This window comes from Pinus tabuliformis, chromosome 7 (genome assembly GCF_031772625.1).
Source record: "Pinus tabuliformis cultivar Carrire ecotype Pingquan chromosome 7, CPIR1, whole genome shotgun sequence".
NCBI lineage: Eukaryota > Viridiplantae > Streptophyta > Pinopsida > Pinales > Pinaceae > Pinus > Pinus tabuliformis.
Window position 1 is genome coordinate 1,616,086,293 of NC_142293.1, and position 14,302 is coordinate 1,616,100,594.

The window sequence follows — 14,302 nt, forward strand, 5'->3', positions numbered from 1 at the left end:
TAATATGGTGTACCAACATAAACTATGATAATATCAAACAATTATAGATTAAAAATTATCTTAATAAAAAAAATCAACATATTAACTATTACCCTTTAAAAAAAATATTGCAAAATATCAAAATAACTATTTATTTCGTTAAATATCAATGTTATTAATTCCTTATTCTCAAAAAAAAAAAAATTACTTTATATCTTAACCTTATTTAAAAAACTCAACAAAATATTTCAGACACACAATTCTATAATTAAACTGAAATACTAAACAACTAAATATGAAATAAATACGATCGTTTTCTTCATTTGTTTAGTCAAGTAAATAACTAAAGGCCTACCTATTGAAGTGCCTATAATTGAAACATATTGATTGAGCGTTGAATGGTAAGTTGTGTGGCCAGGTTGATTTAATAGTATTTGTAAGATGTGGCTGCCTTGGCTTGGCCGGTAGACAGCTTGGCTCTTAACAACGTGTCGGTGGGTTCGATTTCTGTAAATGATAATAATTTAACTATTTAACTATATTTTTGTTAAGAACAAAAGCTTTCGTATTTGCTTTTAAAAGATTTTAAACGAATAAACATTTAAGTAATTATTAAAATGACAAATTAGTTTGAAAACAAAATTACCTTGCATACATTATTTATAAATAAAGAATATCATGAACAAAATTTAAAAAATAAAATAACCATAACTCAACTTCACATCCGAAATATAATTTTCCAATATAAAATATTCTAAAAATAACTTATCAAATTTCTCTCTAACCATCATATACTTAATTAACTCATTTATAATATCACATAAAATAATTAAAATTTGAATTTTGTATTCATCATTTTTATCAACATTTTATTAATCAATAACATATATAATAATTATTAATATAAAATTATTTCTTATTCTTATATTCCTAATAAAATTTAGCAATTTATATATAATTAACACTTTCTATATTAAAAATATAAAGACATTAAAATAATTAATATCTAACAAATACAACCTTATACAACTTTATATTCCCATGTATTAGTTCTCTTGTGCGTAATTAAAAGACCACCATGCATGAATTTCTCGCTTGTATGTTTTGGCCACTTAAAAAATTTACAAGTAGTTCAAGGGATAAAGCCTTCATAATCTCGAGATTTAGGCATTTAATAATTTTGGATAGTTTTTTTTAACGGGTGAGGGGGTTTGACCTGTACCCACCAGAACCAAAATAGATTGTAACCATGAAAAAACAAAGTGTACCTTGAACTTAAGAAGAGAGTGCTTAATTTTATTGTTTTGGGAAATCCACATGGCACCATTTTTGGAAATCAAAGTAATAATTACATACAACAAATGGCTATGTAACTGTTAAATAGGCATATGGATAAAAATATATTTTAAATAAAATAATATAAATTAACCATTCCCATATGGTTAACAGTGTTAATGGGGCATTGATTTAATCAAGATTTAAAAGTTAACACTATTATTTAATAATACCTATTTATAATTTCCACCTAATTTATAATATAATGTATTATAAATAATTAACATCTATGTAGTGATAATTTTTAAATAATATCCCTTAACAACCATGTCGTTATTTTAATTTTTTTAAATATTCAAAATAAAGTTATTAATTCTTATTATTTCTAATTTAAAAAGAGAACAAAATTTGGTTATAAATTTATCTAATCAATGAAATAGATATTTTTAACAAAATTAATAATTTATTTGTACATCTAGATTTTAATTAAAATTGGATGTTAAGATTCATAGTCTCAGTGTTACAATTTTGCTATGATACCATATATAAGAACCCCAATTTAAGATATTTCAAATAATTACATCAAATTATATGATTAATAATCAACATACAACTATTCCACTAATTAATATAGAAATTTAAAAAACACGAGCAAAAACGACTTACCTGTGGTGATGATATTGCTTACTTGTGATTTCCGAGTTGAACGTTATTGTAATCCAGCTAACCGCAACAAAGTTTTGGGAACTACTTTCCATCCAATCGTAGGCTCAGCTGTACATAATCTTTCTATAGCTGGCCACCCCAAGCTTTCAATCAACGTACCCCTGTAAAAGAATCCTTTGTCTCACAATACTTTTCTCCCAACATAATGGATGAAGGAATGATGAATCTCATCTTCTCATCGTCCATTAAATAAACCAAACAATGGAAATGAGTCTGCATTCGCACATTCCATTTGTCAAATGCAACTTTATTTTTTTATTTAAAATTTTACTTAATTTAATATTTCTCTTACATTTTTATTTTTTATTTATTTTTATTTTTTTTAACTTTTTTAAACTTATTTTTACTATTTATTTTATAGTTCTTTAAGTTTAAATCTTTCTTATTTTATTTTACCTTTTTGTTAACTTTACTTATTTTTATAGTTTACTTTTATATATATTTATTTAAAACTCTATTTTTTATTATTTATTTACCATTATTATCTTTTCTTTATTGTTTATCATTTATTTGCTTATATTTTAATAGTATATTATATTATTTATTATTTGTATTATTATTAGGGGACATTACAATTGAGTATATTAAATTAGTCTGATCCAGATTCCTCATATTTCGAGAGGATCGAAATATCCTTAGATTTTTTAAAAGAAATTATATGTATAAATATGTGTTTATGAATCAATGAAGCATGATATTCCAATTTAATTATTTTCTAAATTGATCATTTTATTGGTTAATTATCTTAGTGTCTTGTTGTTCCCTCTGATTTTGTAAAAAAAAAAGCTCTATTTGTGAATCGTCTTCCAAAATATTTAAACTCTCCTATCAATTGACAACTTTCCTTCCCAAATATTTAAACACTCCTCTCAATTATATTAGATATCATTTTGGGATTCAACTGCGTTAAGTAAGTCATTCACGTATGACCATTTCCATGAGAGGTAGTCGTAACTGACTAATTTCTCATGATTTTTGAATAGTTCACTTAGCACTCATTGCATCGGGTGATGATCATAGGGGTGAAGAAGTGGGATTGAAACTAGAGAAATGAATCACATAGCATCAATCATCACTTCCGAGGCTTGAAATAAGTAACAAATATATAAATTCACACTCTCAAAAAGCCCTGGAAGTGATGATTGATGCTATGTGATTCATTTCACTAGTTTCAATCCCACTTCTTCACCCCTGTGAGCATCACCCGATGCAAAGAGTGCTAAGTGAACTATTCAAAAATCATGAGAAATTAGTCAGTTACGACTACCTCTCATGGAAATGGTCATACGTGAATGACTTACTTAACGCAGTTGAATCCCAAAATGATATCTAATATAATGCACTGCGTAACCCCCCATACTTAAATTCAAAAAGAGTCAAGGGATCTCTACTTGAATGGTTCATGAGGCACAATACTTGCTAAGGTTTTGCAAATGGGGTAGCAAGCTAAGTGGGCTTGATTGTGGGGAAAACTCCACAGTTAAGTGCGCTTGAGCCAGAGGAGTTCTGGGATGGGTGACCTCCTGGGAAGTCCTGGTTACCGGGTGCAAGCCCCGAAAGTGATGATTGATGCTATGTGATTCATTTCACTAGTTTCAATCCCACTTCTTCACCCCTGTGAGCATCACCTGATGCAATGAGTGCTAGATGAACTATTCAAAAATCATGAGAAATTAGTCAGACCTCCTGGGAAGTCCTGGTTACCGGGTGCAAGCCCCGGAAGTGATGATTGATGCTATGTGATTCATTTCACTAGTTTCAATCCCACTTCTTCACCTCTGTGAGCATCACCTGATGCAATGAGTGCTAAGTGAACTATTCAAAAATCATGAGAAATTAGTCAGTTACGACTACCTCTCATGGAAATGGTCATATGTGAATGACTTGCTTAACGCAGTTGAATCCCAAAATGATATCTAATATAATGCACTACGTAACCCCCCATACTTAAATTCAAAAAGAGTCAAGGGATCTCTACTTGAATGGTTCATGAGGCACAATACTTGCTAAGGTTTTGCAAATGGGGTAGCAAGCTAAGTGGGCTTGATTGTGGAGAAAACTCCACAGTTAAGCGCGCTTGAGCCAGAGGAATTCTGGGATGGGTGACCTCCTGGGAAGTCCTGGTTACTGGGTGCAAGCCCCGAAAGTGATTATTGATGCTATGTGATTCATTTCACTAGTTTCAATCCCACTTCTTCACCCCTGTGAGCATCACCCGATGCAATGGGTGCTAAGTGAACTATTCAAAAATCATGAGAAATTAGTCAGTTACGACTACCTCTCATGGAAATGGTCATACGTGAATGACTTACTTAACGCAGTTGAATCCCAAAATGATATCTAATATAATGCACTGCGTAACCCCCCATACTTAAACTCCTCTCAATTGACAACTTTCCTTTGACTGGGCATGTAATTGATATATATTATTTTATTCTTAACGCCCCCATCAAATTTGGAATTGCATATAGACTTACTCATGTTATGGGTAAATTGCTTATAAAATATTTATATTTCTTATCATCCAAATAAATTGCACCACCTTGATCTTGTTAAGAGATGCCAACCCTATATCTACATGATGAATAGTGAGAAGATATGAATAAAAATAAATGAAACAGGATTCACTTACAGTGATGGAAGTATGTTTCTATGAAGGTTCGCTTCTATGAAGATCCCCAACAAACTACGTGTCTAGTAAACATGACAATTAGGTCTGTAAGAGTTATTCTCATTTAACATTGGAAAAAGAATTAGACAAATAAATGAGTTCCGAATATATCTATACATGGAATTTAATACAGAAAACAAAAAACATGAAACATAAAGGGACTTTGGAAATTCAGATATAAAGAGGTGTTAGAAGTGTTCAGTACATTTAAGACATATTTAAAATGAACATTATTCACCTTGTTAAACAACATTGAATATTATGTGAGCGTGGATGAATATTCATCATCAAATTATAACCATTAATAATTTGATGATATATAACTACCCACATTCCAATAACATTCAATGCTGCACAATAAAGTGGATATTAATCATTGTATATTTAACATCTCGAAAAAAATAACAAATGGAAAAATAAAAATAAAAAAATTGAGTTGTAAAGATATCTATATATGAAATCTAATTAAAAAAGAAACATAAAAGGAATTTAGAAAAAGAAACATAAAAGGAATCTAGAAATTCAGATATAAATAAGTTTAATAAAATTGAATCTTTAACATTCAAAACAATTATCTTTGTAAGAGTTATAGCAAACTGACAAATAGATAAACTGAGAAAAAACATGAAAGTGAACTTTAGAAATTCAAACATAAGGAGACCAAAAATGTTTAAAATATTTAATATTTAATGCTAACATTATTCACCTTGTTATGCAATATTCAAATATAAAGAAGTAAAAGTGTTTAATAATTAAAAAATAAATAAATAAGAAAATACTATAAATTTAGAAATAAATAAGTCAAAAGTATTTGGTATATTTAATAGCAGTTGTCTATAACGCGATTTTTTGAAAGTCTTTCCGGCGGATTTTTCCGGTCGAAATCCGGCAGGAATTTATTGGAATAGCAAGTTTGATAGCTAGTTTCTGCACAATGAAAGCGTCCCAGGGGTTTTTCAGGGTGCTGAATCCAAATATGCAGTTAAAAAACCATTTTAACTGCAAGAAATCAAGATTTGAGCTCAATTTCTTCCGCCGGATTCCGTCACCGGAATCTTCAAAAAGTAGCATTATAGACAACTCCTATTTAATAGCAGTTGTCTATAACGCGATTTTTTGAAAGTCTTTCCGGCGGGTTTTTCTGGTCGAAATCCGGCAGGAATTTATTGGAATCGCAAGTTTGATAGCTAGTTTCTGCACAATGAAAGCGTCCCAGGGTTTTTTCAGGGTGCTGAATCCAAATATGCAGTTAAAAAACCATTTTAACTGCAACAAATCAAGATTTAACCTCAATTTCTTCCGCCGGATTCCGTCACCGGAATCTCCAAAAAGTCGCATTATAGACAACTCCTATTTAATATTTACTACCAACATTATTCACCATATTACGCTGTATTCAAATATAAAGAAATGTCGAGAGATTAAAAAAAATATGAAACAGGAAGGACTCTAAAAAAATTCAGATATAAAGAGGTCAAAAATGTCTAATATATTTAATATTTAATGCTAACATTATTCACATTGTTCAGCAACATTGAATGGTGTGAGAGGGTGAATGACTTGCTAACATTAATATTTAATGCCAACATTATTCCACAGCATTGAATGGTGTGAGAGGGTGAATGACTTGCTAACATTAATATTTAATGCCAACATTATTCCACAGCATTGAATGGTGTGAGAGGTGAATGACTTCGTGTGAATTCTTCACATTCAAAACAATTATTATGTTTATAACAGATAATCTGATCAAACACTGGAAAAGAGGCATGCAGCAAACAGACAAATACATTGAGTAATGAAAACATCTCTGCGCGGAATGCAGTAAAACAAACAGGAAACAGAAAGGACTCCAGAAAATTCGGACCTCAAGAGGTCACACGTGTCCAGTACCCAGTAAGATAATTAGAGTGAGTCCCTCGCATTAAAAACTGTTGTGTCCAGTACCCAATATGAGTCCCTCGCATTAAAAACTATTTTTTTGGAAGAGTATATTCGATAAAACAGAATCGCTTAACGTAGATTATACACTTTGCAAAAAGAAAAGGCTCTAGGAATTTCAGAAATAAAGAGGTCAGAAGCGTGGAATGAACCCCTTACATTAAAAGCAAAGTATGCTCTCTGGGTAGTCAGAAAAAATACGAGAAAAGTTGATGGAAATAAATTGGACGATCTGCAATGGATTCGAATGCGGAAGTGTGGCAATCTCCATCTGGCTGAGGACTGTGCGAGGCTTACTAAAAAATGATATTGTTTGAAATGAAAAGAACAAGGTAATACACATTCCAGAAGCAAGAAGTGTAAGGTCACAAGTAATAAAGAAATCTTATATTATACACTTTTCGGGACAAAACACACTTATACATAAGGATGTTCCTCGTTGCTTTGAAAAGTTAAATTAATCATTATGTTTTAAACTTTAATTCTGCAAAGTGTCATATAAAGATCATCTTCCCAAAGTTTGTGGAGGATTGTTAGTTATGTTTTAGACTGAAGATCTTAAAGATTTCTTACTCGAAAATCATAAATTGCTGTAATTTTAAGAATTTTACATAGAGAGTTCTAAAGTTTTTCTTTCTATAAAATATCTAAGGAAAATTGAATTGCTCTAATTTTATTTATGCTACATAAAAAAATCAATAAATTTTTATTTTTTTGGTTAAAAATAAAAATTTGTAAAAAAAATTAAACTAAATTTAAAATTTTATACACAAATAAAAAGTGTTGGGAGTATTTTAGTGGTTTCTTTTATATCAAAGAATGAAATTTCAAACATTAGTTTTTTTTATCTTTAAATCTAATGCAATTTTGGATTTTTTACTTTTTACCATGGTGAATAGATAACTATGTTGGAATAGTCTTGACTAGACCCAAGATCATACCTAGGGGGAGCCATGTAAATTATCAAATAACCAGTGGCATCATGTGAATACATGTTTACTTAATACAACTTTGAAGTTACGATGCAAGTTGTCAAATAACAAATGGTACCATGGAGTCAATTGGGTATTTCCATGGTTCTACATAAAGCCTTGGCCATGGTCTCCCTCTTCATCCAGTGCTGATGATGAATCATACTAGTTGGTTTGAATGAGTAGGCCAAAATTCTAATATGTGATTTCTACCTAATGATTTTTCTCAATTCATGACTTCCGCCAAAATTCTAATATGTGATTTCTACATAAAGACTTTTCTCAATTCATTATTCTAATATGTGATTTCTACATAAAGACTTTTCTCAATTCATTATGGATCACATAAGCCTGAATTCAGAAAAATGATTGTTATCTTCTCCACCTAAATTTAAAGACCCTTAGTGGTATACAGAAATCAAATACTGAGATTTATTTACAAAGTAGTGATTTATTTTTTTACTTTAAGTATTTTTTTAATATATATATATATATATATATTTAACTTATATCTTAATTATTTTTATCATTGAAAATTATTATTATTATTTTAAATAAAATTATAATTTAGCTGAACCTTTTGATTCCTCTAATTTATATGACTACTTTGTTCTTAAACAAATTTGTTATTAAATAAAATTATAATTTAATTAATTCTTATAAATGATTTGAATTTAGATTAAGAAACGAGAAATGCCCAATATATTTAATATTTAATGTTAGCATTATTCATCCTGTCATGCAACATTCAGACATAAAGATATAAAACACATTTAATAATTCAGAAATAAAAAATAAATTAATATATTTAATATTTACGGCCAACAGTATTCACTTTATTATGCAACATTTAGACACAAGAAGGTAGAGGTACAGGACCATTAAAAAGATATATGAAAAAGTGTTTAGTATAAAAAGTTAAAAGTATTTAATATATTTAATATTTACTGCAAACAGTATTCACTTTATGATGCAACATTTAGACACAAGAAGGCAGAGGTACCGGACCATTAAAAAGATATAGCAAAAAGTGTTTAGTATATTTAATATTTACTGTTATTATGTAGCATTCAAGAGTCAGAAGTGCCCAACCATTAAAAGATAATTTTTGAAATAAATATATGAAAAAAAGACGGGAAATTCAGATATAAAGAAGTCAGAAGTGTTCAGTATATTTAATATTTAAGGTGAATATTCACCTTGTTGAACAGCAATGAATGGTGCCAAAGGATAAGTGGCTATGGGCAATTCCTATTTCCACCTCCATAGCAAAGTTAATGCTATGGAGGTACCCCTCTGACAGCCTCACAGAGCACGGCGACCACCATCCACCATGCATCATCCGTCCATACATCATCTGTCTCCGGCATCCCTCTCTGGTTGCCCATCGAAACCCCCGGCGACCCTGCCCGCCGCCACCCGCAGCCTCCCCTCAGATCGTATTGATGACATATTGATGCCGGACGGGAGCGCGTGGCCTCCACTCAGATCATATTAATGCCCGACGGGAGAGCTCATTTACCTCACGCACGAACGGGACCAACCTCCTCCGGCCTTCAAAGTCCCGGCCAGCTCATCTGCAAAACCATTCCTACTCCGCGGCGAACAGAACATTATCTGCAAAACCATTCGGCGAACAGAACGGAGGAGACGTTCAATACCTGGAGGAGCAGGCCATTGGTTATCGAGATTTGCGGTTGGCAAGGTTAGTGCCCCTGAAGCCTGCGAATTCTTGGTGAATTTTAACATCTATTTCCCTCCAAATAGAAGTCAAGTAATGTCTTTTTAAATCTATCTGAAAGCCAAGTAAACAAGTTTGATTTAGGATATGAATAATATCTTATGCGTTCTCTGTAAAATTTTCAAGACATAACATGGTTTGAGACTGCAACATACACCCAACTTACAGGACAGGTGGCAAGATGTGTAAATTTGTTTTCCGTCGGTCACCATTGAAACTTACAAATGCAATTTGGATCAAGTTCGTCCTCGGTCTGATTCATATAGGTCTTTGTCTGCCGTGCTTGATCCATCTATAAGTCATGTTATATCTTTTGACAAAAACCAGTTGGATTTGCTTTAAACTTTCAATATGGAAAATGTCTTCTGTGATCTCTATATAATTTTCAATAACATAACTACTATTACAGAAGGGGAAGCTGATCCCTGCTTCTGTTGCGTGGTGGCTTCGTCGATACACTAGTAGAACTCATGTAAAATTTTCCGAGGGCCTCCATGGCGTGAACTTGCACTTCAAGATTCAGTATGTAGTCCGCGGTCTCCTGAAGAAGGGTATCAAAACCCATGCTTCTGCCACCGGGAACGAGCCTCTGTAGAGTCCCAAGTTTCCTTTCAATGGAGCCATCGTCATGGCTATCTGTCTTTATATCAATATTGGCCAATCTTTTTCTCCTTGCCAGCGTTACGCTACGGCTTCGGCGGAGGGAGGATTTCTTCATCTTCAGCTTCGCCATCATCTTTTCTCTGCCCAAACGGTGATGGTTCAGAGCTCGACTCCACGCAGAACCCTTCTTCGCGGTTTGAGCCAAGCACATGTCGGCTACGCGCCGAATGGCTCGCTGGCGCTGCGTTAGGCTAGAGCGCCCTTTATGGATTTTTTGGAGACCGGGGAGAAGACGGGTAAAGTAGACCCCACAATCATCACCAGTCTCAAAATAGTGAAAAATCATTCCTGAACAAATTAGCAAGCCTTCGAGTTTAACTCCTGGATTTTGTTGATCCATACACTAGTGCTGCCAATTGGATGGATAAAAATTTATGAATGCTGTAATTTACCAATTTTTCCTTCACCAATCCCAAAAACAAAAAAAATACCTCATGAATTAGCAAGCCTTCTTCTTTTCTCCTGGATTTTGTTGATCCATACCCTAGTGCTAACAGCTGGATACAAAAACAAACCTTTATGAACGCCCTAGTTTACTAGTCTTACTCTAAAATGAGATTAAGTGTGCCTAATGACAACTATTTCATGGACCTAGCTGGTTTATAAAAGAACATCACAAATCAAGAGATAACAGATGCGTGCAGAAAGAATTCAAATATATACAAAAACAGAGCAAGTTTAGCATCTTTCATGAATTTTCAATAAAAATACATAGTAAATTAATTGGGTATATTTTAGGTGGTCATGAGGAATGATTGTTATCTTTCCTAATTAGATTCAATTCTCACAAGTGGCATGATAAACTAATATTGAATATATTATTAAAATGCTTTCAAACCTTATTTTAAAATAGATTTAACCCCTCAAAAGTATTTTACCTTTACCTAAGAACAAAACACACCCAAAAAAAAAAAGCATTTCTATCTGCTTAGCATTATACTCAGAATTAATAACTCGATAGACTCATAAATAAGTCTAGACCCAAATAGACTATACAATAAGGACCTCGTTGCATTAAAAGAATACATCTGTGCGATTCGATAACATTAAAATTTTCAAGTTCTTTGAGGATATGCGCACCACAACTAAGTCGAGGTTAGTTTATGGGTTAGTGTAAACTAAGAAAAGGTACAAATTCATTAAGAAAAAAAAAGAAAGAAATTCGATGCATTTTAGTTTTAGATAAATAAAAATGGTGAAAGTTAAAAATAGTTTGATTTATTTGTATTGCGTTGTTTAATGAGAAATTGTTTAAATGATTAAAAGTGGTTTGGATTTGGGTAAAAAGTTCAAAAATTTTATTTTTGTAAATACAGTGTTTGAATTATATTTTTATAATAGAAATAAATTTAACACTGTCAAAAATTTGCAGTACACATGATTTTTATTTAGATTTACTAAAATCCCTGCAATTTTTTTCTTTCAAGAAATTCCAAAGAAAAAAACATAATCGTTAAACTAAAATCAGACTAAAATCAGTTGATGAAAGCACTTACAGAATTTGTCCTTGCCGGATGTGCAACAGTGACCACAAAAAAATAGATATGAATATTGATTTTTATTTTAATGTGTTTTTATGATGTTTTTAACAACATTGTTGTTTACATATTCATTTATAAGGAAGTAAGAAAATGGAGGAAATTAGACATGAATGGGAGGTAACTATCAAAGGCACCAAGCAAGTGTTCACTTGTCTTGTTGGTGGCTGTGCGGGGAATTTGAGTCGATCTAAGTTATCTGGCCTTAATCATCATCGCGCTACCACCCACAATCTCCCACCAATTCCTCCACGTCAAAGAGGTCGAGCAAGAGATGCAAATGCTACATGGGCGGTCAAATCAACAAGTGCAGTTAAAAGGCAAAATGCCAAAATACAATATGACTTAGATGCAAGGCTATGTCGTGCACGACAACAAGCATATAAAAGATTTGTCAATGAAGAAATTCTTTCAGCTGTAAGTATTTATTAGTGTTTATTTGTATATGATTTTTTATTAATATTGTCAATGAAGAAATTCTTTCAGCTGTAAGTATTTATTAGTATTTATCTGTATATGTTTTCTATTAATATTAATTTATTGTCGTGGACTAAATTCATTGAAACTTGTTTTCACAGTCAGTTGCTACATTTGATCAGCTTAATGACACTTCAAAGCAAAGGATTTGTGAAAAAATTCAACGTTGGGATCAGAGTCTACCTCGTAGACGCATGCAGACAATGAAGCACATAGATATTGCTATAAAAGAGAAAGCAAGCACTGAGGTTCCCGATGATGTGGGGGAAGAAGGATCAGATGGGCACAACCATATATTAAACTTTGATGAAACCAATCAGGACAATGACAACACAGTTGAGTCCATTTTTTTGCATATATTAATTTTTTAGACATTTTAACATTAAATAATATTTATATTTATTATAATTGTATACTAATTTCTCATTGTTATTGATATGCATAGCCTAATCAACAAAATTCCCCAAATTCAAGCCACCAACCATTGCGACGCTCACCTAGATTTCAAGGTTTTCAAGGGGTTACTGGGCCAGTAAGTTTTTAATCCATATAACCTATTCCACCGAAAATATTAATATATAAATTGTTATGTTTTACCATAATGATGGGATGAGAAATGGATGTTCTGTATTATATATCCTTATCTTTGATTTTTTTTTATTATGTGCGTGTGTGTTATTTCTTATTTATGGTGCAGGTGTTCCCTTTGGAACCATCACAATCAATGAAAACCCCTTGTAGAAGCCTTAAGAAGAATGGAAATGAAATGGTTCAAATGCTACAACCATCTTCATGTCCAATGTCACAATGCAAGGTAAGACTATATTTATTTATACTCTTATAATTTTATCATATTTTTACATTTAATTCTTTTTGATTCACATACTTATATCTATGTATAATCTAATGTTCAGAGTAATGAATATACATCTCCTAAAACACCTTTGCACATGTATGATGGTGGACATGATACTCAGCAAAAATCACATTCTCCTCAACCATTGCGGCATTCACCTAGACTTCAAGATAAATTAGGAGAGGTAAGTTATATACTACATATCTTAGCTCATAATAACATTGACATATTTTTTTATGACTAGTTAAAGCATTTTCTTTTCATATTCCTTACATGTTCACCATATTCTCATTATATCTATATAGATTTTGATATTTATTGATAGCTAGTCAATGAAATGTCTTTTCATATTCGTTACATGGTCAGCATATTTTCATTATATCTATGTGCATTTTGATATTTATTGATAATGTTTTAATTTCCACAGAAAACAAAAAAGATAAATGTTGATGCTATGGTTAAAAGGACCAAAATCACGCCAAAGGACTTGAAAGCACGTGGGTTCAAGTCACGCAAACAATACATAGAGCATATATGCTCAACTAGCATTGCTCTCACTAAACCCACTAGGTTTGCTACTTTGAAGGCTAAACATTCCAGCAAGTTTAAATGACTTAGGCTACAATAATATAACTTTAGCCATTGTTTTATCTATAAAGGGGCTACAAGGACAGTTTCAATATATGTAATCTCTGTATTTTTTAGACTTTTTAATACATCATTTTTTTTTCCAAAAATTGTTTCCAGGTGCTAAGTATGTCTTTAAAATGCCAACATCATAAAGATTTTAAATATATTTGCATGATATTCCTCTGAAGTACTGCCCTTCACTAGCTACGTTTGCCCTTATCTGTCCAACTTTATCCTAGCTGCTATCGCATCAATCCAAGAAACAGTGAATCCATGACTTTAAAGGCGAAATAATGCACACAAATATATACAAAGGAATAAAAACAGGATAATATATTCCTGAACGATTCAGTGCTCAGTCTCCTGGCATCCTTATCAAAGCATAATTAACAAAATCTAATGTTATTAATTATTAATGCAGTAAACCGCTCCAAGACGTCATTATCTCCATATGTGACCGCATTTCTGAGCACCCATTTCAATCATCCCTCTGCTCACGTAGATAGTTTCTGGTTATGTTAATAGCTAAAAAATTATTCAAGCAAAAACACGTTGTAAGAAGTGGACATAATTGTAGTAATAGTCATCTCTATTTATGAAGGGAATCAAACAACAATGTGAACACTTTTCATGATTTTTCACAAGGGATTTTGACTAAATAGATATAAATATCAAGAACCTAAACTATTTAGTTTAAGTTCACCTAGAAAAGAAAGGTGCTCTTACACCCTTGGTGGAAGGGTCATTTCACATAAAGATGTATGCTTCTATGTTGACCATAGTTATTCAACAAAATTATTTTTGTGTAGTAGAAAAACACTCCCACATCAATGT

General features: G+C 31.8%; 1 protein-coding gene and 1 pseudogene across 1 annotated transcript; one reads left to right on the plus strand and one right to left on the minus strand.

Moving 5' to 3' along the window:
* Positions 1 to 8,843: 8,843 nt before the first annotated feature.
* Positions 8,844 to 10,253, minus strand: LOC149254396 (uncharacterized; annotated as a pseudogene).
* Positions 10,254 to 12,195: 1,942 nt separating this feature from the next.
* On the plus strand, positions 12,196 to 13,451 carry LOC149254397 (uncharacterized). Its single transcript, XM_089454769.1, has 5 exons — positions 12,196 to 12,317; positions 12,428 to 12,514; positions 12,680 to 12,796; positions 12,897 to 13,022; positions 13,266 to 13,451. Exons 3-5 carry the CDS (start codon positions 12,707 to 12,709, stop codon positions 13,449 to 13,451), a joined length of 402 nt encoding a protein of 133 aa, XP_089310895.1. The 5' UTR covers positions 12,196 to 12,317; positions 12,428 to 12,514; positions 12,680 to 12,706.
* The last annotated feature ends 851 nt before the right edge of the window (positions 13,452 to 14,302 follow it).